The 23,213-nt window shown below is 34.9% G+C and overlaps 2 protein-coding genes across 2 annotated transcripts in view; one reads left to right on the top strand and one right to left on the bottom strand.

Annotated features, from left to right (window-relative positions):
- LOC107845472 (CCR4-NOT transcription complex subunit 1) overlaps positions 1-12,407 on the bottom strand; it is a 33,084-nt gene extending 20,677 nt beyond the window's left edge. The window contains exons 1-15 of the mRNA XM_016689825.2: positions 12,168-12,407; positions 8,433-8,730; positions 8,056-8,281; positions 7,613-7,952; positions 7,395-7,508; positions 6,624-6,752; positions 6,353-6,544; positions 6,063-6,257; positions 4,219-4,356; positions 3,944-4,063; positions 3,606-3,862; positions 2,998-3,101; positions 1,108-1,202; positions 429-668; positions 45-248 (exon numbers count right to left, since the gene is read on the bottom strand). Coding sequence (XP_016545311.2) covers positions 45-248; positions 429-668; positions 1,108-1,202; positions 2,998-3,101; positions 3,606-3,862; positions 3,944-4,063; positions 4,219-4,356; positions 6,063-6,257; positions 6,353-6,544; positions 6,624-6,752; positions 7,395-7,508; positions 7,613-7,952; positions 8,056-8,281; positions 8,433-8,730; positions 12,168-12,269 — 2,754 coding nt within the window. The 5' untranslated portion in view covers positions 12,270-12,407. The remainder of the gene's footprint in view (positions 1-44; positions 249-428; positions 669-1,107; positions 1,203-2,997; positions 3,102-3,605; positions 3,863-3,943; positions 4,064-4,218; positions 4,357-6,062; positions 6,258-6,352; positions 6,545-6,623; positions 6,753-7,394; positions 7,509-7,612; positions 7,953-8,055; positions 8,282-8,432; positions 8,731-12,167) is intronic.
- Positions 12,408-15,983: 3,576 nt separating this feature from the next.
- On the top strand, positions 15,984-23,147 carry LOC107845464 (RGS1-HXK1-interacting protein 1). Its single transcript, XM_016689813.2, has 9 exons — positions 15,984-16,581; positions 18,488-18,554; positions 18,643-18,720; positions 19,695-19,747; positions 20,266-20,349; positions 20,575-20,627; positions 20,720-20,784; positions 20,990-21,048; positions 22,634-23,147. Exons 1-9 carry the CDS (start codon positions 16,330-16,332, stop codon positions 22,721-22,723), a joined length of 801 nt encoding a protein of 266 aa, XP_016545299.1. The 5' UTR covers positions 15,984-16,329; the 3' UTR covers positions 22,724-23,147.
- The last annotated feature ends 66 nt before the right edge of the window (positions 23,148-23,213 follow it).

Here is a 23,213-nt window from a genome sequence, read left to right as displayed (position 1 = left end):
ATCATAATATGGCCAAAAACATGTCACACAAGCTCATTGTATACCTTCTGAATGCCAGCATTATCACTTGAAGGAACTGCCGCAGGTTGCACCGCAGGTGATAAAGCTGGCTTCAAGTAGCTAGAGAGAGCAGAAGGAGGTTTCCTCTCCTCTAAGGAACTTTGCTGTCTCTGAGGAAGCTGGCTTGAAGAGGGTCCTTGCATACTTTGCTGCAAGCCACCCTGTCCAACCACAGGAAATGTTGGACCCTGAAAGGGAAAAAAAAGATTAAGGGCCCCCAATTATTTGATTAGCACAGGATGATCACAAATTACTCTCTGAAAAAACTCCTACAAACCAGAGCAATAAAACTTATCAACACGGCAAAATGTTTCTTTCAATCTTGTTAAAATGAAGAATAATATAATCAGACCAGAATAACAACTTACCTCGGTATTCATTGGAGAAGATGGGATAGGACCATGGAATTGATCAGCAGCAGGACTGTGGCCTACCTCTGATTCAGAATGTGCCAGTGATAGCCTAGCAAGTCCCCGTTCAATGAACGCAACAAGATCTGAATGAGTTGCTCGGAGATGAGATATTTGCAAGATATGGTTGCAGTATTGTGGCCATTCGGTCAGACGATCAACGAACTGTTCAAGTGCCATAATCCCAAAAACAAACATCTGCATGCAGAGACACTATCATGACAACAACAACAGCAGCATACCCAGTGTATTCCCTCAAAATGCGGGGGTCTGGAGAGGGTAAAGTGTACGCAGTCCATTCCACTACCTCAGATGAAGTAGAGAGGCTAGAGGTTGTTTCCGATAGACCCCGGCTCACGACAAATAACAGTATAACAAGCAGAAAACATAAAAACAAACAACAAAACGGGGTACCACACCACTTGATACTAAAAAAAACAAGACACCCACAGAGTAATACTATGAATTATCTATCCGAAATCCCAAAAATCACCAAAACACCACAAATAAGAAACTACAAACACATGCAAAAGATTATGACTTCAGGTATATCGACAAACAAAGCACTCCTCAAAGAAGCTACCATAATATGAACCAGAAATAACATGTAAAATAAGTGTAATCACTGAAAATAAACCTTTGAATCAGCAGGCTTGCGCAATGCATCCAAGACGGCTCGCAAGGCAATACCAAGTGCAAGATGATTTACCAGCTGATTCTTAATAAGTGACCCTGCATAAGCAAATTCATACCACAGCAAGAATTATAACTCAACTAGGAAACAAAATTAGAAAAAGGGAAAGTAATTTAAACAAGTTTAAAATATAAACTTCCAAAATTTTAAAGTCAATTGATGTTTGGAAATTATATATTTCTCACGCAATTAAAAGATTAAGCAAAGTAAGCCTTAGAGTACGAAAGTTTAGAAAGACATATTTAACTAATGTTCGTTGAAATTAAAAGTGGGAAGTACGGGGAAAATTTGGGATATCAAACATTATGGAGAGGCCATGAGATGAAGGTAACTAATTAATGGAGTTGAGGCAGGCTTATTAATATTACAGATGAAATAGTGAAACAGAATCATCAGCAATCTTATTTTTTTCGTGAACTAGGTGTACGCGCCAGCTTGCACTCACCTCGACTAATTTCACAGGTTACTTGTCACCTCCCGCAGTTTGAACCTAAGACCAACTTCATTGACCACTACGCCATACTCTTGAGTGCTACCAGCAATAGTTACTAGTAATATTTACTTCATTAGTTCACAAGTCTAAAAATAAATTGAAGAAGTTGTGCGTCAGGGCCACCTCATGATACTAATTCCTTGACCACCACTTGTGGGACTAAACTGGGTATGGTGTTGTTGTTGTCGGACCTTGTAACACTACTTCCATCCATTCATCAACCTCGTAATAAATTTTTAAAGTTGTTTTAATTGGTTTTATTGGGGCCACTATCGAGGCACTATCTGCAAACTGCAATCTCAATTTTTTCAATGGCATGCAAAAGAGAACAAAATCATGCAGTTCTTTTTATAGAAATTACAATGGACCCTTGCCTTGAGCGCCAATAAATCATCTATTTTTGCTCAATCACAAAGTTACAGTAGAAAGATAAAAGATTCAACAATATTGCTCTTTTCAACAGCGTTCAAAGAAGAAAAATATGATATAGTTCATTTAGATATAATCTAGAATGTTAATTTGTGAGTCAGAAGAGAAACTACATTACCAAGCCTAAGTCAAAGCTACTCTTTTGTAAAGTAAAAACGAGTATTGCCACCATATTCAGATGCTCCCAATGGCTGATTTGGGATACTATCATCTCTTTGTTTCATTATGTGATTTCTAGACGACTGAAGACTTAAAAGTGTAATGTCTAATAAGGTCGGCAAAGAAGAGCAGCAACAGACTGCGCGTAATCTTGACCAGAGCTCTTATTCTTTTGTGTATAATAATCTATAGAGAACCACGTCAAACCCGACTGCATTCTGATGAAGAAGCCAACAGGAACTAACATGTGTTTATCTTCTCAGATAAACAATCCCCAGACTTTTGGGCTTTGACTATGATGATCAAGGTAGTTAATATGAAGAAATTAACCGTGGATATTGAATTCCAACAGTCCAAAGAATCCGATTCTTTTTTAATCCTCCTCTTGCATATGCTATTAGAACAACCTCTTATTGCTATTAGCTGCAAGCCTGCAACAGAGCCCATTGGGCTACAAATGCCTAACACCTTCATATGTCAATACTAGAAAAGTGAAGGATAAGAATACAGAATGCGAACCAGAAAATAAAGATAACCCCTCCTCAAAGGAAATAAGGTCACACTAACATCTTTAAGAAGTTACAAGGGGAATGTAACTTTACATATTTAATTAAACAAACAAAACAACTTTTATTTTTAAAAATAAAAAGTGCATGGTGTATATGCGACAAGCACACTTGAAGACTCAAGAAAAACACCTCAAAGTCTAGCAAAATTTAATACAGTCTTAACAGAAAATCTGAAGGACTCACCAAATAGAACAGCCGCAATTTTGAGCTGCCTTTCTGGGTACTTGGAGAGGAACTTGTATTCTTCAAACAGATTACCGATCATGCATTCAAAAACCGCTTGCTCTCTGTAAATTTCAACTATCACTTCATAACTCTTAAAATGGTGAAGTTAATGAATCATGACTGTAGACTAGAACAACTCAGCGGACTACTTAAGCCATTTCATCAGTATCCAACGCCAACTTGAAAAAACTAAATTGATATAACCAAATCTTGCTTATTTTCTGCAAAATATCTATATTAAGATAAGAATTTGCATTCAGGATGGGAATTCTCAAGATCTTTGAGCATACCAAACCAAGCTTATACAGAAAAATGTGGGATATATACGAATTCTCACTTCACCCAACAATGATCCCATGCAATGACATTTCATAGCACATTAAGCATGAAGAGTATTAAGAAACACCCACATGGCTTTTTAGAGCATAAAGAGCACAATGCCAATGGAAAAGTAACTGCAACTCTCTCGGCACTAAAGAAGCAAAGAAGTGAAAAGCAAATGCATGACCCACTTTCCTTGTGCAGGCCATTTGAACATAATATAAGTGGATTCTTGTAAAATTGACCTCTTTTCAGTTGATTCTTTGAAACGAGCAAGCATTTGAACTGTTGCCTCATTAGACAGCTGACCAGAGAACATTTGATGAAAGTATATGTTTGCTTCTGCTTCAATATCATCAGAGGCACCGTCAGAAGGGGATGATGAATCAGCACCGCCAACACTCTTACGCCTTGAATTAGCATCCATGTATGTCATGTGCAATTTGTCCAGCTCCTCGGATAAGTGGCGCGAAGAAACTAAGCCAGAATGAGACTTAAGGACCTGCACAGCAAAGATCCAAAGATGAGGAAAAATGAAATTTGAAGTGCATGCTGTCTAAAACAATAAATCTCAAAAGTGAACCTTTAAAAAGGTAGAAGAAGTTTCTGAAAAAATAGTCCAAAGAGCATTGGGAGGATCAAAACGGTTGGAAGTAACATCATGAGCAGTGAGAAGTATCTCCCTCAAGAACTTTAAGCATTCCTGCAAATGCATATAGAGGTCAGCACAATTCTTAACACGGAACATGGCAGAGTAAAATTTTCTCCAACATTGTAAACAGTGACAGTGCAGACTAAATGCTAAGAGTAGCAGCAACGTAGAACCTTTCAAATTTATAATTTGTGGATTAAACAAACCTCAAAGAAGATATCTTTATATGTGCTTAAGCTATTGCTCAACCATTTCTCTAAATCCATGAGTTCTTTGCGGGAAGCAAGTGCAGCGAGTCTGATGCCAAAAGCATAAGGAATCCTATCCAGTACTGATGATAGAATCTGCAACACGCAAAAAATCATGAGTTTACATACTGAAAGGATGACCAAGGGTAGGATACACAAAACAGGGAAAGTTGGACGAGATCACTATATATTTCAAACGACTAGGTGCAATACAAGAAAGTTATCGAATAAGCAAAGAGAACAAAAGGTCTTAATGCCATCCATTTCTCAAACAAATAATATATAATAACAGAACTTCAAGAATCAACCATGAAACAAAAACATACTTCTATTTCTTTGAACAACAAACTTACAAATATCATTCAGCCATTATGCCTGGCACACTAGAACTTATTTTTGGGGTTAAGGGCCTGGCATACTAGAATCATCCAGAATATGTAAACTGCAACAAGGGCTTTTGAAAGCAGAAAGAGAAAAAAAAAAAAAGCCATACAATCCAGGGTAAAGTGAAAAGCGAAAAAAAAAAACCACGCTTCATAGAAATTGTTAGAGTGGGTAAAAAGTCACACATTGGTTGGGGAATGGACTGATAGTTTGCTTATATGGACTTGGACAATCCTCCCCTCATGAGCTAACTTTTGAGGTTGAGTTAGGCCCAAGATCCATTCTTGACATGGTATCAAAGCCAGGTCCATCCCCGTTTTGGGCTCCCGGTCCACGCGTCAGGCGCCAGTTGGGCCCTGAGCGTGGGGTAGAGTGGATAAAAAGTCCCACATTGGTTGGGGAAAGGACTGATAGTCTGCTTATATGAACTTGGACAATCCTCCCCTCATGAGCTAGCTTTTAAGGTTGAGTTAGGCCAAGATCCATTCTTTACAAAAATGAAGCCACAATTTCCTGAAAATAAGATACCACTCACATATAGGAATTCAGTACATATAAATTGTAATAATCAAAGTGAATTACCAATTTAAAATCCAATATACAGTAATGACGATATTAACCCAGCTCCTTAAAGTAAGCACTAATATAACTTCAACAAGATCATCAAATGAAAACTTTAACAACAAAACATTTTTTCCATTTCAACTAGTCCACCAGAAAAAGAACCATCTGTGACACTCAAAGTCATATTTGATCATTTTAGTGAGTGTACTAACAAAGAGCAAGAGAAGAAAAAATGAAGAGCCCGGAATAGCAGAATAATAGGACTTGAATTAAATATAAAAAAAGTCATTTCTTTGAAAGAAAAAAGCAGAGTATATCAAAAGCAAATAAAGAAAAACTGGTGGTTCTAGAATAGGCATTATAGAATCAGGAAGACAGAAGATACGGACAACAAAGAGAATGTTGCAGCATATGTGGAGACAAAATTTAATATTCAAATAGCAAAATGTCATTTTTCCCTTCTTTTCCTCGTTTATATTTCCATCTTCTAAATTGATAATCAAAGAAATCGACCGCTTCATAGTGGTACCACTTAGTTCCTCATTTCTGTGAAGTGCATCACTGCATTCACTAAGAGACGACACCTCACTTCGCATTGCTTCGGCTCTTACTGACAGCATAAAATAACTATACAATGGACATTCTTTACAATATTACTATTAGCATGCTATATCAATGATGCATGTAACAGCCGAAAATTAACACAACAGAAGTCTTCCTATCCACAACTATGACTGGTTATAAACTCAAGTGATTCAGAACTGAATACACTAACGGATCATTTCAAATAACATACTAATGATATCAATTTTATGCATTACTGTCAAATACTTAAATTTGGGAAGTAATCCAACCTTAAGCTCTTGACAGGCATCCAAGACTTTGTGCATGTTGTCCAGATCGACATGCAATGCTTCTTCAAGACCCCAACACAGGATGCTAGTATTAACATGCCACAAATGAAGAATCATACCACTAGCAGCAGCATTATTTAGCATAACAGGAAAAGCAGCAGCAGCAACTTCACGCTGGAGTAGATTATATGCAGTCTGCAAATTATTCAAAAGCATTTTGATTAATAAAGAAGTGAAGGTGAAAAAATAAGAAAGAGGAAAGACTCATAATGAGTGTCAACGCCCAGTACATTAATATGGGCCATCCCAAGAAGCAAGACTTCTGGACAGTGCTTCAGAGGGTGCTCCAGAATGGATCGCACAGAGCTTGCATAACCTCTCTCAGCCAGCTGGCAAAGAACTTCGAGAAGGTCAAGACACAACCATGCGTGATTTGCATGTCCAATTTGGATTTTATGGTCATTCACTGCATCAACATACTCCTGTTCCAACACAGCGTCTTCTCAGACCAATCATAAAAGATATACGGTCGTAGATAAGCTAAATGTAAAAGCATAATACCAGCTGCCTCCCAGAATGAGCAAAGGTAAACACTTCAGGAGGCATCAACACCGCACAGTTGAGAAAGGAAAGCTGACCCTCAGCATTCTTCCATATAGAACCACAAATAGCTCCAAGAGGAAAAGGGTCCTACAGTTCCGGCATGATACACAATAAAAATATGTCAACGAGTAAATTTTATCTTTTTGTTGATGATGATACCAGTGTAAGTGATCCATTGAAAGAGCATACTCCAACAAGAACGAGATGCGAAGAGATAAAAGAATGAAATAACAGAAACACAACCGTAAACAAATTATCCTACATAGAAACGGGGAAATGGATAAGTAACAGAATTAATTAGCATATTCCATTATACCAAACAAGTGCAATTCCCCTGCTTTAGAAAAGTTCTCTCCAAATTTTTCCATAAAATATTTCCTCCATTTTACTTCCTTCTTTCATGTTTCTTTTTTTTTTTTTTGAACTTGGTAACTTTCCTTCTTTCATGTTTCTTTTTTTGTCAAGAAACGGGAAAATGGATAAGTAACTGAATTAATTTGCATATTCCATTATACCAAACAAGTGCAATTCCCCTGCTTTAGAAAAGTTCTCCAAATTTTTCCTAGAAATATTTCCTCCATTTTACTTCCTTCTTTCATGTTTCTTTTTTTTTTTTTGAACTAAATTTCCTTCTTTCATGTTTCTTTTTTTGTCAAGACACCAAATAAATGTGAAAAGCAAGCAGCCTCATAGATTGCATGCATTGTATAGAGGGAAGAGGGGAGGTACCTGACAGGCATGTTTATAAATGGACATCAAAAGGGAAAAGGCAGTTCTGTCGGGAATATAGAAACCCTCATGATCTAGGCTTTCCATAACCGTTACCCAGTTAAGTCCAGGAGCCTGCATACAAAGAGGTGGAAAGCGTAAATGTTCTCCTTCTCATCAAAAGCTATAACTGCAATCAGAAAATACGAACTGGTAGTATTTAAGGTGATGGAACTCACAAGTTGCTTTATTGCATCAATAAGGACGTCGGCATTCCAGGAACTCAATGGTGATGGATCAGTTGCAGCGCTGCTACCAAGAGCAGCATGGAACGTTGAGAACACATTGAGGTTATCCTCGATGCCTAAGCCGGTACATACAACCATACCAAGTATCCTAGCAACGGTCACTTCAGTAAGCGGCAAAAATAAGGACAACATTTCTTTGCATTGCAAGACAGTAGCAGTACATCCATAACCCAATTCCTTCATTATGTCAGCTATGCTCATTTCTTTCTCCATTTCTGCCACAAGAGCATCAAAGTCATCCTCACCATCATCATTTAAGAAATCTAAGTTCCTGCCACAAAAAAGACAAGGTGACGGCGCAATGCTTATGTTAATGCACAAGTTTCTAGACAAAAGAGATAAAAGAACCACAACTAAATTCAAAAAAGTAATACCTCAAAAAATTAGCTTCACGGAGTTCGTCAGACAGCAATGGAGTTAAAATGAACTGGGCTTCTTTTGACTGGACGAGTGATAGCACATGCATAAACAAGTCTACATGCTTTGAGAGGCCTTCAGATTTATCCAGAAACAGAAGAACATTCTGAATTTGCTTGACATCGTCTAAAGAAGAGTTGGTGGAACATAACTCCGCAATCTGACCCATGCAATAGTTGGTTCCTGCAAAATACAACCAACAAGAACACATCTGGATAAGGGAGATATCACAACTTAGCACACATTCTTTTACCTCCTTTCTTCCATCACATGAAAGATTAAATCAGGACCCAAGTAATATTAATGGCATTTGTAGGAGGAAGATGGGCTTTACCACATTTCTTGACATCAACATTTTCCGAGTCTGACAATGCAAGGCCAACTCCAATTTTTTCAGATATTGCCAACTGGAATGCATTTGAAAGATTCACTAGAAACTCCTCACTGATTGCAGAATCCTTAAGGGATTCAGAAAAAACAGTGCTGAAATTTGGCTTGTCCAGGATGCATCTGAAAATGGAAGCAAATACAGGATCCAGTTGTGTGTTCTTCGAATCTTTCCAATAAACATTCAGATGATCAATGCAGGTCCGAAGCAGCAATATGCTCCCTTCAACTCCATATGCCAGATACTGCAAGAAGAAAATGCCAAAGGAAACACATGAGAGAATAAAGGTGCTAATTTAATATTTTTCCCTGGGACTGACAAATGTTTGATAACCATCTTGTTGCCACATATCGAAAACTGTCTGATTGCAACAATACTACCTACTCTCTTTTTTACAAGGCAATAACAACTGCCTGTATCCTAAAGATTAGTTTTTTTATTCAGCTCAAATCTAGCTGAGGGTTGCAATTGCCACGAATAATCTCAAGTTTTAGAAGCATGCAGCATCGCCTTAACAGTGGGCAGAACCCAAAAGACAAAAAAAATAAACACAAACTCAAAAGACACGATTATATTAAAAAAAACAAGAGCGAGGGAAAGTTGTCCCACTACCAAACAGGAAACTTCTACTACACATACCAAGATGAAACAAGCCTGGGGAGAGACAGACAGACAGAATACTTGAGAGTAATTGCAACTCCAATTTGTTGTTATTAAAAAGACATGCATATAGAAAGCAAGCCGACATATATTACAGAACCATGACCTCAAATATGATATATCATGGATAAGATCCTTGAGGAATAAGGAAGCAATCACACACATCAGAACAAGCTCAAAGAGTCTAAAGTTACAGCCACGTCTAGACTTACAGAGCAAGGTTTAATAACTAGGTACCCTAGCAAATTGTAGCAGTCCTACGCTGACGTTGAGCATAAAAAGGAGGAATTCTAAATTCTAAAAAAAACACCTCATGGTTTCATCCCACATGTGAAGAATAACTTTGAGGATGTAGTTCTTTATAAAAATAATTTTGACGACATAGTTATAGCTTTCTGAATTCTTATCAAAATTAAGACCTTTGTGGATTTAAAAGTTCACTTCCAAACCCTAAATTGGTGCGGAGACTGGGGATTGGGGCCTGGGATACCAGGTTCACATATGCTCAATACCTCCTTCGCTTACTAGATATTGTGTCATGGTGTGAATGATTGACGGTAGTGTGAGACTATCATCTGCTCAATAATCTCCTCTTCCTCGACGCTACATATCACAGGCTTCTAGAAAAGAGCCTGTTAACTACATTGTAATTTCCAATAATTAATCTCCTATCAAAGAAAAGTAAGCTTTTAAGAATGTGTGTACGATGACAGATGTATCAAATAAAAAATAAATAAAATGATAACCAGGCGTCATGAAACCCCACGGAAAATGGTTGACAATGCAGTAATCAAGGGTGTAGCCTAGTAGTCAATGAAATGGGTTGAAAATCATGTTCAAATCCCAACAGAGATTAAAACAGTAGGTGATTTCTTCTCTTCTATTCTATCCTAACCTTGGTGGACAGAGTTACATGAAACCTGGTACTTGTTCTTGGTGGACAAAGTTACCTGGTACCTGTTGTTGGTTGGAGATAGCAACCTGAGGAATTCGTCAAGGTGTGCACAAACTCGCACTGACACCACAATTATAGATTAAAAAGGGCTGACAATGCAATTAGCTCAACATATACCTTGCTCTCCTCCACAAGCCCTTGTACAGGAAAAGAATTTGAAAAAACTACAATTAAGCAAATTACTTATTTGTTATGTGATGAGCCATGTGATAGACACACGTCACAAATTGGAATCCTATTAAGAAACCAAGAGTGATATTTAAGTAGAGAAGGGTAGTAGAGTCAAGGAAAGTATCCACCAGAGTATCTTATCTTGAAAGAGTGAATTCTAACTTATGTGCTAACTTTCCCATGATATAGTCGGTGAACAATGAGGTGCACATTAAAGCGCCTTGATGACTGCCTGTTTAACGGGACAAATTACTTGACCTATTATGCACTAGCTTCAACACTAAAGTACCGCCCAATTGACCCTAAAACAATATTGCACTGAGCCTAATGTAAATGTAATAACAAGACAAAACATGTAACAACAATGACAAAACATTGTTCACCGAATTACTATTACCTATAGATCCTTCACATCCCGCATGTTGTGCTTTTCGGTGAGATTATAGATTCCTTAAACAACTTTTTTTCCATAAGGTTTTAGGGATACCATGTCCACTTTAGTCTTCAATCATCATCATCACACCTGGATCAGGATGTGCAGAGGCCTAATTGGACATGATAAACTATATTAGGTGACCTTATTTTATTCTCTATTTGATCCTCTAAGTATGTTACCCGCGCCTTATGTCCAGTGTCACCATTTCTAATTCCGTAAAATATACTGTAGCACAATAAATAACATGCTTAAATAGAAGTTCGAAGAGTTGCACATATGTAAATAAAATTTTATCAACGGAACTACAAAAGTTGCAAACTTCTTAAAGCATATCAGATTCAAAACACGAAAAACTTGCCTGCTATCAATTTATTCTAGAGCAAATTGAAGACATTTAAAACTAATAAAAAACAACCTGGCAATTTTCGAGATTAAACTATATAGATAGAGAAGGAAACTGAAATTTTGGAATCTTCTTACAATAGAATACCTCCCATTTGGAACAACTACTACACTACAATTCAATCCCAAATCTATTGAGGTCAGACATGAACCCTAATTTTATCATAAAGCCAATGAATTCATAGAATCACATTCACATAGCATTCATATCTATGCCCTGGCAGCTTTTTATTTCCCTGTATCTCCTTCAAAACACTGAAGTCCCAACTTGATAAGTGATAACTAAGAGATCAAACCATGATCACTTACCCAGTTGTATATGTATACCAGTTATGCCAAACACGGATTCCTATGTCTGGATTATGCATAATTGCACAACGTCCACTTAAGTAGCTTTTATTAATAGTATTTGAAGTTTGTAACCTTCTTTACATGTTCAGCCACATGTGAAGGTACGGAAGGATTTTATGGACTCATTCTTCAATGAAATATTGATTCTATCAATTATTCCTTAACTAAATGAAGTCCACCCACCGGCCCACCCCATAATTAAAGCCCCTACCAATCCAAATAATGGTCTTACCTAGCCTAACTGGCAAGGGGAAGAAAAAAGAGATCATCAGAAGGGTTAATTCCCTTTTGGTTATCACACACCGACCTGCGCAAATAATAGCAACAATTTTATGGAATTTCGATTGTAGTATTCACTAAAAGGATGCCATGAATCCCTACTAAATTCTAATCGTGGATATTCAAAACAAAAACCTTCTGGCAGTGGGAAAACAACCCTGTTAAAAGATATTGGGAGGAAGATTGCAAGAAAATGTCAGAGGCATTACAAAAGAAGGGCAATTCAGCGCAACTATATAGCCCAATCACCAATTATTTGAATACTCGAAATTGCAATTAATAGCAACTGCATAAACTTGAAATTCATTCTTCCCGATTAACAATTATTTCCCAGTACATCAATTACAAAAATTACAGTGTGGCGCTACAAATAGAAGACGAAAATCCCAGTCAGGGAAAGAAACGACGTCGTGAGGGTTTACTGTACCTGACGGAGCTCATGGAAAACAGTGTCAGAATTGGAGCCGTTCAAGGACTGAAGAAGAAACTGAATCTGTGAAGCAGCAACGGTTGAGACGAATGGAATCATCGCGAAGAGATCAGTAGCGAATGCTAGGGTTTTTGAAAGAGCAGAGAGCGGAAGGAGAGTTTGAGAGAGATTTGATGAACGAGGATTCAGAGAGAGAGAGAGAGAATATGAAGGGTAAGATTAGAATGGACTCCAAGAGAAAGGATTTTATATGTGGGATGGGTGGGGTATTAGTGATTCGGTGTGCCCCGGCTAAATCGTTATCTTCACATTAACAGCCCCTGAAGTTTTCACTACTTTCATATTACACACCTTAATTTAGAAAAGATAAAATTATAAGCATTTAAGTACTACTACTTCTTGTTTGTCCTATTTAACTTAACTTTATATATGGAGTTTAAAGAAATACTTTTTCCCTTTGTCTGTTTGTCAATATTTTACTTTTTGAAGTCAATCTATATAAATTTTACCTAAAATTAAAAGATATATTTTTTCAACATATTAATATAAGATGAATCGCAACTTATCGAATTTTTCATATAATTTTCAACCATCTAAATTTTAAATAAAAAATTATACATCTTAAAAATTATGGTCAAATATTCATGCATATTGAACTGGAAAAATGAAACAGTGACGATTAAAAGCGAATAGAAGGAATGAAAAAAATAATAATAATAAATTAAAATATATCAAATGCACCAAGATAGCTTTTAAAATTTTATAGTCTCAAACATATTATTTAGAAGATTGAAATTAAAGAGTTTCTAGAGAGAAAAAGAAACATTCATTTTTAAAACGAACTAAAAAGAAAAGAAAGCACAAATTAAACTGGAAAGATTACTTGGAAAGAAAAATTATGTTTCGAGAAGTTGATCAAACCTCGGCTTAAGTTATGATGAAACGTTTTTTTCTTTAACTGCTAAAAACAATAATTATATTCAAGTATTGACTTTTCGTTCTAACTCAATTAAAACACGTAATTTATATTGAAACATAAATTATATAAAGAAAAAAATATATATGAGTGTGATAACTTGTAGTGGACCAAAGCACAATCTTTATTTTTTGAAAATTTTATGCTTGTTTGTTTTTAACTGTCATGTTTATTCAATTTTAAATTTCATATATACTTTAATTGTTTAATATCTAATTTGCTTTAAGTTGTAGTGAATTTACAATGTTATTTTAAGAATAACATCAATTTAAATCATTAAAAACTTGAATTTATTTAACTTTTTTTTTCATTTAGATTCCTAAATTATAGTTCACACTTATTACCCATGGATGTTTGGGCAAAGTATGTCTATAGACAAGAACTATTAAGATCAGTAATGTTATAAAATTTATGTGACTTACACATGGTGACGTGATGACGATAATAACAAAATTACTATTATATATGGAGGAGAATCTCAAATTTTAGTAGTCCTCAAAAGGCATTTTAAATATTTTACTTCATTAGCTAAGTGATTTAAGAGAATACACATGACAATTAATGGTGTTCTTTTGTTAAATATTTTTATTTTTGTCCTTATTCTTTTTCTTAAGGCTATTCCCACTTGTGTGTTTGTAATAGGTCTTTCTTTATCACTTAATAAATTATCTTTTGATTAAAACTTCCTTCATTTTAAATTAATAATCATTTTTGCTCCAAAAAATTATGAAAAAACAATTTTCATATAAAATTAAAGTTAGTAATAATTTTCAACTATACCCTTATAGTAAATATTGTTCAATCCTTTTAAAATATATATAAGAAATAAGACAATTTAATCAATGATAAATAGTACATTGCCTTTATTGTTTCTTTTAGCAGACATGAAAAAGAGATAAATCAATAATTAAAATAGGGGTGAATAGAATAATATGTAAAGGGTGCATAAATAATAAACACGACAAGTAAATGGACCCAATGAAACAATCTATTAATTTAATTTAATTAATTATTTAATATTCTTATAGATCACAATTAAGTTAGTTTATGTAAATCTTCTAAATTAAGGTTGTAACCATTTTTTTATATACTTGAAATCATTGAAATATTTTGTTGTATTAGATTAAAAAAATAAATTTTGCAAAAACTCTTATCACATGAAATTATAGGAAAAAATAAAATAATAAATATCAAAATAAATTTATTTCTATCTATAACTGGAAAATTACATACCCCCAAACTCATTAAAATATCAATATTTTCTATTTTTTATCATCATTGAATTGCCATTATTAAAATATCATCATTTTTTTTTTATATAAAAAATTGAATTACTTGTGACCTTTTGATATATTCTAATTCTTCAATAATACTTTCTTTCATACAAATAAAATTTTATTTAAAATTACTTGATTAAAAACTTTAATAATTATAAAACTTATCGGCCTCATGAAACTAGTGAGGTGGTAATAGATATTAATATTGCTCTGCTATTTTATTCTATTTTACATTTATGATGAATTCATACTTTCTTTCAACACTCTTTCTTTTTCTCCCTCTAGGCTCTAGCTCCCATCACAAATATCACTTTTATCTTTTTTTCTACAAAACAAGAACATTTAAAAAAAAAATCTAATGTGCCAGCAAAGAAATGGACAATACAGAAAAAAAATGTATTTGTTTTTTTATAACTTTTATATTTGTCATTTATTTATCAATGGTGAATTGATTTAGGTGATTCATAAATTAATGTAAATATAATAAGCGTAAATTAAAGATTATAAAATATACACCAATATATCAAATTTACATATTCTTCCTATATCTCTTATAATTCTCGGCACACATTAACTAAACGTGAAGATTTCAGATCAATCAACAAGAAACATAAAGTTTTTTGACTTTAGCTCTTAGTATAAGTATATAACTTTTTATTTTATAAAATACCTACACTTATATATTCTAGTGTAATAGAAAGTTTTTGGTTACAAGCATTTTCATAAGACTAGTTTAGTACACGTGTATTTCTCGTAAATCAATAAAATTATATATATATAAATAAAATTATTAAAAAGTAGAAATTGAAGTCAGAATAAATTTTATATCTATTTAAATAATATAGCTTGTACCAAAAAAAAAAAGAACAACCATTGAAATCAATTAGTAAAATAATGTCGATATACGGGATCATAGTTTATATCTCCATAGTTGAAGCAGTAGCATGATCTTATATTTTAAAAGAGAATTCATATTGAAGTAGTGTTGGGTTAATTGAAATTGTTCTCTCCATTTATGTAGGAGTCTATTAATACTCATTCCCACATAAATTTTTGGAGTATATTTAATATTATAAATAATATAATATTACATAAAAGCTTTTTAAAGTTTTTTTTTTATCAAAACGTATTTTTTTAAAAAAAGGTATTACTGAGAACCAATTAGTGTTTGATCAAATTTTTAAAATCAAATTAATATTTAAGTACTTAATTTTTAATATATATCGTAGAAAATCAAATCTTTCCCATTAATCAAGGACACGTTACAATTGATTTTAATTTTTTAGTAGGATTCTGTTACCTAGTTTAACTAAATTTAGTTGATTTTAAATTTAGTTCAATAATAATAATTATTTAGGAAAATAGAAAAAAGACAGTTTTGTCTATTAAGAAATCTTTTAATGAAGGGCAAAAAACTTAAATCGCTTTTCTAAAAATTTTCACACTTTTAATATATTATAGATAGATTATAGATATAGATAAAAATTATTTTGTTTAGGTTTGAGATAGAGGTAACTATTCCATATTATAAGTATGTCTGTATGCACACGCACGTCTTTTAAGGTCCAAAATTTTTGATTTTGACTCGCATGACTCCAAATTCTATTTTACTTTTATGCAGCATCGAAGTCTTTCTTTCTTTCTTCAATAATCCTACCTTGATTGAATTCATTCTATTGTTTCATTATTCAATTTACTTTGTGTATCATCAAAACTTGTCGGGATAAAATAGGAATAATACGTGAACGAGGACAAAATTGCAACTGAAGTGAAATTTGAGGACCAATCTAGCAATTAACTTTCCTGTTCCAATAACCTGGATCTTTTGCAACAAATTCGGGTCCGACCGAAGATCGTCCTTTACCTTCACGTCAATTCCCATTTCACAAAACGCTACCCCTCAACAATGGCGGCAATCGCCGAATCATCGGAAGCAAATGCAAACTCGCCGTCGCCGTCGTTACTAGCAGAAAGCGTTAAACATGAAGACAAGTCAAATTCCTTGGAAGAGATTGTTCCATGGATCGACAACGCAGTGCAACAGGCTCAGCTTGCTAAGAAGACCGCAGAAAACACATTCGAGAATGCAATTCAGGCGACCAAATCGCGTCTCGATCGTATTTTAACCACCTCCTCTTCTCACTTTAATCAAACACTTGTAAGCTCCATTATTATTTTTACTAATTTTTTTTATAACTGTGGTTTCCGGGCCATCCTTCGCACAACTCCACTACCAGAAATAGTTATCAGGTAGCAGATAACTCTGTAAGGCTAGAACAAATGGGAAGAAATGTTCGTCTCTATTGGGAATTTAACTTAAAGGTGTTTGTCACATCTTTAAGTCCGTCTCACATTAGAATTTCATTTCCTAGTGCAAGTGTTTATGTAGGTCTTTGCTTCAAATTAGCAGTTTGATCCCGTATTTCCATATCAACTTAATTACAATTTCAATTCGTTTCATTAATGCAACTTTCAATTCGAATGATTTATGTTTCCTATTTTTTGTTTAGTTGGGGAGATACATTTTTCATGGTTGTTCCGTATAAAAGTTGATGACATATGATAATTGTAAAAGGTAGGATACTATGTAATATTTACAACAATCTCTATGTGTGCATGCTTTAGGCCTCCTCCGAATCACGCTAGAAATTGTGACTTCCTAATGCAAGTGTTTATGTATGTATTTTCTTCCAAATTAGCAGTTTGATCCCGTAGTTCCATATCAACTCAATTACAAGTACAATTCGTTTCGTTGCTGCAACTTTCAGTTCAAGCTTTTTTTTGACGACATAGGGTCGGGCCCTTTCTTGGACCCTGCACATAGCGGGAGCTTAGTGCACTAGGCTGCCCTATATGATAACTGTACAGGGTAGGATAATATTTAACATTCACAACAATATCTACGTTTTGATTGAAGTGATATCAGTAAAAATGTGTGATGTTTATAAGAGAGGGTAGTCATTTGCTTGTCAGAAGTGAGCATTTTCTCCTCTTTGGTGGCAATATTTTCCTTGGAGAAAATATCTTCACAACTCAAAGTAATAAAAAATTGGAAAATATGTTCCACAAGTTTCCAAAATACAACCTCTCAATCCAGTTTCAAGAATATTGGACAACTGTAGAAGTGCATCTGTTTTTGATGAATTAAAACCTGAGAACTGGATGCACTGTTGCTGAGATTATTGAAGTTTGTTGTATTTGTAAAGTATAGGAATTAAAATGTTAAACTGCCACATCTTAGTTTGTCAATGTCCAACATCACTATGTCCCCTTTGGCTCCCATCTAATGAAAGAAAAAGAAGATTGTTTGAAGAGAGAATAATGCGTTGTCTGGATTATTGGCAGCTTGATAGATGATTGTGGATATCTAGGGTTGAATCGTTATAGACAGCTTATATGTACTTTGAGCATTGTCTTGGTTAAAAATGCTGCTTTATGGAAAATAATGAGGTTTCGAGGAAACCAGAACTGTTCTACGTTATTCAAACAATTATTGAGTTTGTTAAGTTGTTTTGACTCCATCTTGCTTCATGTTTCATTACGCTTTTGTTTATTATACCTTATCTTGAGCCGGGGGTCTATCGGAAACAACCTCTCTACTTCTTTGGGGGCAGCGGTATGGACTGCGTACACTTTACCCTCCCCAGACCCCACTTTGTGTGAATACACTGGGGTTGTTGTTGTTGTTAAGTTGTTTTGACTTCTATGATGCTCTCTACGGTATCATGGATTTTGGGAGGAATTAAGCATCATCTGCTTTGGATGTCGGATGTGACATGATGCACGTTTAAATGAGAAGATTATATTATCCCTATCATCTTTGCTTTCATTTCCCTTCTATCAGATCTCTTCCTACCATGGTTGACTATTTGGCTTGTATTACATAAAATTGGAGCAAATGACACATGATGCAACCCTATTGTGTGTTTCCAAGACCTAATCCTCTTTGGAATATCTCTTACTTGTGCCTCCCTCAAATAAAATGGTTTATTTTAAGTAGTGATTATGTGCTATTCTTTTGGTCGTTGCATAATTAACTTAAATTTGAGGCATGCGGGTTGCAGGATACCTTGCAAGACCTGAAGTCTGACTATAGAGTGTATGAGGACTTGGTTTTTGGGAAGATCAGTGGTTAGTTCTTGCCATTCATCCAATTGTTATATTGTGTTTTAATTTCTCTCCATAGCGTTAGCTTTGATCAATGGAGAATATGCTGCAGAGGGTCTTCTCGTTGCTGCTTCACACCCCCTAGCAACTACTGGAGCTGTTCTTGGTGTTGGAGCCGTGGGTCTGAAACGTAAGTTTATTCAAGCCTTTAGCTACTGAATCATATTCCAGGGATGGACACATGTGGTTTGAGATAGTCAAAGTGTAATCTACTTTATTCCTATTCTCTTTGGTTCCCACACTATAAAGGACTTAAAAGGGTGTTTGGTTGTGCAATTGACTCATTTTGGTCAAGCTTAAGTAGTCTATTATCGGCTTGCTTGGATCGAACTTTTCTTACTTGAGTATTATAGGTACGTCTACAATATATCATAACATAATTTAATTAACCTCCTTTGTAATATGTTTAAACTAGAGAGACCTCTTATTTGTTTTACGATGACATGCTGCCGCAGCTGGGGGTCTATCGGAAACAACCTCTCTACTTCTTTAGAGGTAGTGGTATGGACTGTGTACACTCTACCCTCCCCAGACCCCACTTGGTGGGAATATACTGGGTTTTTTGTTGTTGTTGTTGTTGATGACATGCTGCAGCATTGGACTCTGAATTGTTGGTACAAAAGTTTGCCTTTTTGTGATAAGCTTTGTTCTTTGATGTGCCGAAGTTGTCGATATATAGGGTCTACTATTGACAGTTGATGTTTATTCTAACAAATTCATTTGGAACGGGGTGTCCAAAATAAGGAGAACTTTGACAAAAATAGTGTTGTCTTGGTGTCTACCTTCTGTCCTTAAATTTTATTTAGTTGTCACGTTTACTAGTACAGGTATATCAGCAAGATAATGTCAAGCTAACAGTCTTGTTAATACTTGGCCTTCTTTGTTGAAGCTGAGGCAACATAAATGCAAATATTGGAAAAACTGAACTTAGATCTATTTTATTGTGCAAACTAAAAGGGAGTTAAAGATCTAAGCTATTATGAAAAAACTAGAAACGAGGTCAATATAATGGAGCCTTCAAACTATTGTATGTCGACTCATATGTGTGTCCAACTGGTTAGTCCTTTGTCCTCCTTTTTGCCTGAGTGATCTTCACTTGTGCAGGGCCGAGACGTTTCTTGTATTATAGTGCTGTGCGGCTATTTGTGAGTGAACAGGTAACCACCAGTGCTTCATGTTTTTCTCCATGTGACAGGAGTATATCTGAAATAAATTTAGGATCTTAGATTCATTATATGCTTTGGAAGCAGTGATAAAAGAGGACAAATTGCTTATTCTTTTTATATCAAGTGTGAGATATTTGAAGTGGCTTGTGTAACACTGGAGATCTTTTTTTTTTTGATAATCACTGGTGTCCGGGCCAGCTTTTGCGCACCATGACTAATTCCAGGTATCAGGCAACTCTATCCATCAAGGCAATGAAAAATGAGAATTGTAGGACATTAGATTTATTGTATGCTTAGGAACTAGTGATAAAAGAGGACAAATTGCTTAATTCTTTTTATATCAAATTTGAGATGTTTGATGTGGCTGGTGTAGCGCTCCATCATTATTCATGGGTATACTGTCTGACTAGATTAGCTTGAGTTCTTTTGACAATTACCAGAAGCAGGTTATTTTGTTACAACTTGTAGGACGTCAATGATGAATTTCTAATTTTTAATTATGGGAGCAGGTCTTGCTTTCTAGAGCAGAGGCAAAAGTCAAAGAATTACAGAAATCAGTTAAACTTCTGAAGGATACAAGTGTAAAGTTGGAGGTATGCCATTTTTTTTTCCTGGTTTAATGTTATGATTTGTTAACTTATTTTTTTTTTTTGTTTGGATTGATTCATTTTAACTGGTATGCATGGGGAGCAAATGTTTGTCAAGATGGAAACGTTAGTGATGACTGCCTATTTGATTAGTTTAATAAAACTATATTACTTTGTAGACAAATCTGTTCAAGAAGTGAAGTAAATCTTATTCTTTGTTGATCATTGCAGAATGAAGCGGTAGCAGCTGAAGGAGAGATGATACGAGGAAGGACAAAACTCAGGTTTGCATATCCGGCTGCATTGTTGTGTTTATTTCATGATTAGAATATCAGAACAGGCTGGATTCTGTGTTCAATCTTAATGCTTTATACAGGCAAGCAGGCAAACAAATCCGTAGTGCCATACAGTCAGCTTATAAGATAGAAAGGCAAGCTGCAGGTTTGCAATCAACTCTCTCTGGTTATCCATGTTCAAGGAAGTCCATAATCCAAACTTGTTATATGGATGAGCCATAGCTCATAGTTGAGAAAAGTCGAATATTTTTTATTGGTGATTTGTTTTGTAGAAGTTTCTCTAATTAATAGTGGGACTATACTGGGTATGTTGTATGTAGCCTTCTCTAATTAATATATGTTTTCTCTAGGTCTCAAAGATGCTCTTAAAGAGCTTCCTCGGAAAGAAGCTTCACTCTTCCGGTCAAAAGTAAGTTCCCCACTCCTCCTTTTTGATATATCAAATAGGCTCATCTATTATTTCCTTGATACCTTAAATTTGATATGAAAAAGTAAAAGAAGAAAACATAATTGCACATGTTGAACTATGAATTTGAGATTTGGCCTTACAAGAAAATTAAAAATGGGAGAACATGACTGACTGAGACAGTTAGTTGACTATTTTCTCATATGAGTTTTGCGTTGGAAATTCTACTACCATGCAATGTAAATTTGGGAGGACATGGGTTACAAGAGAACTACAAATTTGTTTTATCATCCTTGAAAGCCAATTCTACTTCAATGTTTATTTTGATATTTTAATCACCATCTGCCCATTCCTCTAATATAAATATGCTTATTGGTCAAACCACATTGCAATATGTATTAAACTTTTGAGAATTGAAATTAAGCATAATGTAATACCCGTACGATCATAATTTGACTTTTTTTGGCTGCTTCTCCTATTTGACACATTTAAACCACTTTATCACTATTGTTTGTCTTGTCTCTTTGATTGAGAGTAAAGAAAAACTCAAGAATGCACACTTTGGTACGTTTTGAGATGTGGCATGACTAACTAGAACTCCCCCTTTTTAATTTGTTTGTCTTAGTTACTATTTGGACGTTCAAAGGATATTTTCTTTAACCATAATTTTTTCAAATACTTTCTGAATATTTTCCATTGTTAACTATTGTGACTTATTGCACTTTTTGTGTAGTTTCTAAATATGTAAATTTCTCCTAAAAAAAAATTGAAGATTCTATTTCTACGTCCAAATTCACACCGAATCTTAGTTTGACTCTCATACTCTGGATAAAGCCAAACAATTTGAAAAAGAGCGTATTTTATGGCATTTTTAGAGATTTTAGCGTAGTTTTCAAACCACAAACACTCTTCATTATTTTGATGTTAGAGAAGTGAAACCATATCAACAGATGTGAGATGAAGATTAGGATAAGCAATATATTTGGCATGCATTTTAACTAAGTCCAGTATCAACATAGGAGACTTCTGGATGTGAGAACCTTTGGAAAAATTTGGAAAAGGTTGTTTGATTAAAGTTTGTTCAAGAAAGTTTCCAGGATACTTTTTGGATGAAGAAGCGCTTTGAGGCCTTTTTGAACAAAGAATTTCTCTTTCATCTCATAGAACTCTGTAGCACTTCAAAATAATATTAGGATAACTTAATACAAAAATTGCCGAAATGGCTCCTGACTAGTGATGATAAATACTTCTGACCATATGTGGTATCAGGTATGAGATTTGGTGCATGAATGTCACTGATAAGTGTTTAGATTTTAAATTGCATTAGTGTTCAACCGATTAAGATTCAAATGATGTATTTTTAAGTGTTGTTCTTAGAAATTCAAAACGAGGGCTTCAGTTTGGATATTTGCTCCTCCAGTTAAAGAGCCGAAGCATTAACATGCAATGGGGATTGTTGTGATGTTATGGTGTATGTGGGCCATGTGGCCATCGTCCAATTATAGCATCTTTTTACTTTTATTCTTTTTTGAATAAAGAAGTGGAAATTACAGCATCTTCTCTTGGTGACATTGATTTCTGGTATCAGGTTTCGAGTCTTGCTTCAGATGTAAAAAAGGAAAGGAATGTTCTCGCCAAGGAAGTTACAAAGATAAGCAATTATGGCATATCCATCTGACTGAATAGCACTCTTGTTTTATACGACCCAACTCATGCTGGACGTCAGGCACCAAATACTGTTCCTTTCTGTCTCCCGTTTCTTTCTCATTTAAAAAAGAGCATTCTAGGAGCTCTAATTTTGGTCTTTTTATAGTTCAGTCATCAACTCTGACTTTGCTGCACGGCCTTGAGAGTTAGGGATCTGGTTGTTTTTTCTACTCCGAATAAGTAATGGTTTGAGTGTAGAAGTTCTAGGGCATGGGCTTTTTACCAACATCTTCAGTCCCTAATTCTTAAGTGAAAAAAGAAAAACCTTTTGTCATGACTGTCATATTCCTGCACTGTAACATTAATTCTAGCAGTTGGCCAATTTGAACTGCTAGTTGATACTGTTTGTACTAATCATTCATGCTAAACCAATGGAGAGCTGTGTTCAAATTCCAGACTTTGGCTGCCATTGCGCTCAGCAGAAACCAAAGGGGTTGGTAGTTAAACTACAAATTGATTCT

Source organism: Capsicum annuum, chromosome 8, assembly GCF_002878395.1.
Source record: "Capsicum annuum cultivar UCD-10X-F1 chromosome 8, UCD10Xv1.1, whole genome shotgun sequence".
In the NCBI taxonomy this organism is placed as follows: domain Eukaryota; kingdom Viridiplantae; phylum Streptophyta; class Magnoliopsida; order Solanales; family Solanaceae; genus Capsicum; species Capsicum annuum.
This window is presented reverse-complemented; position numbering and strand designations above follow the sequence as displayed.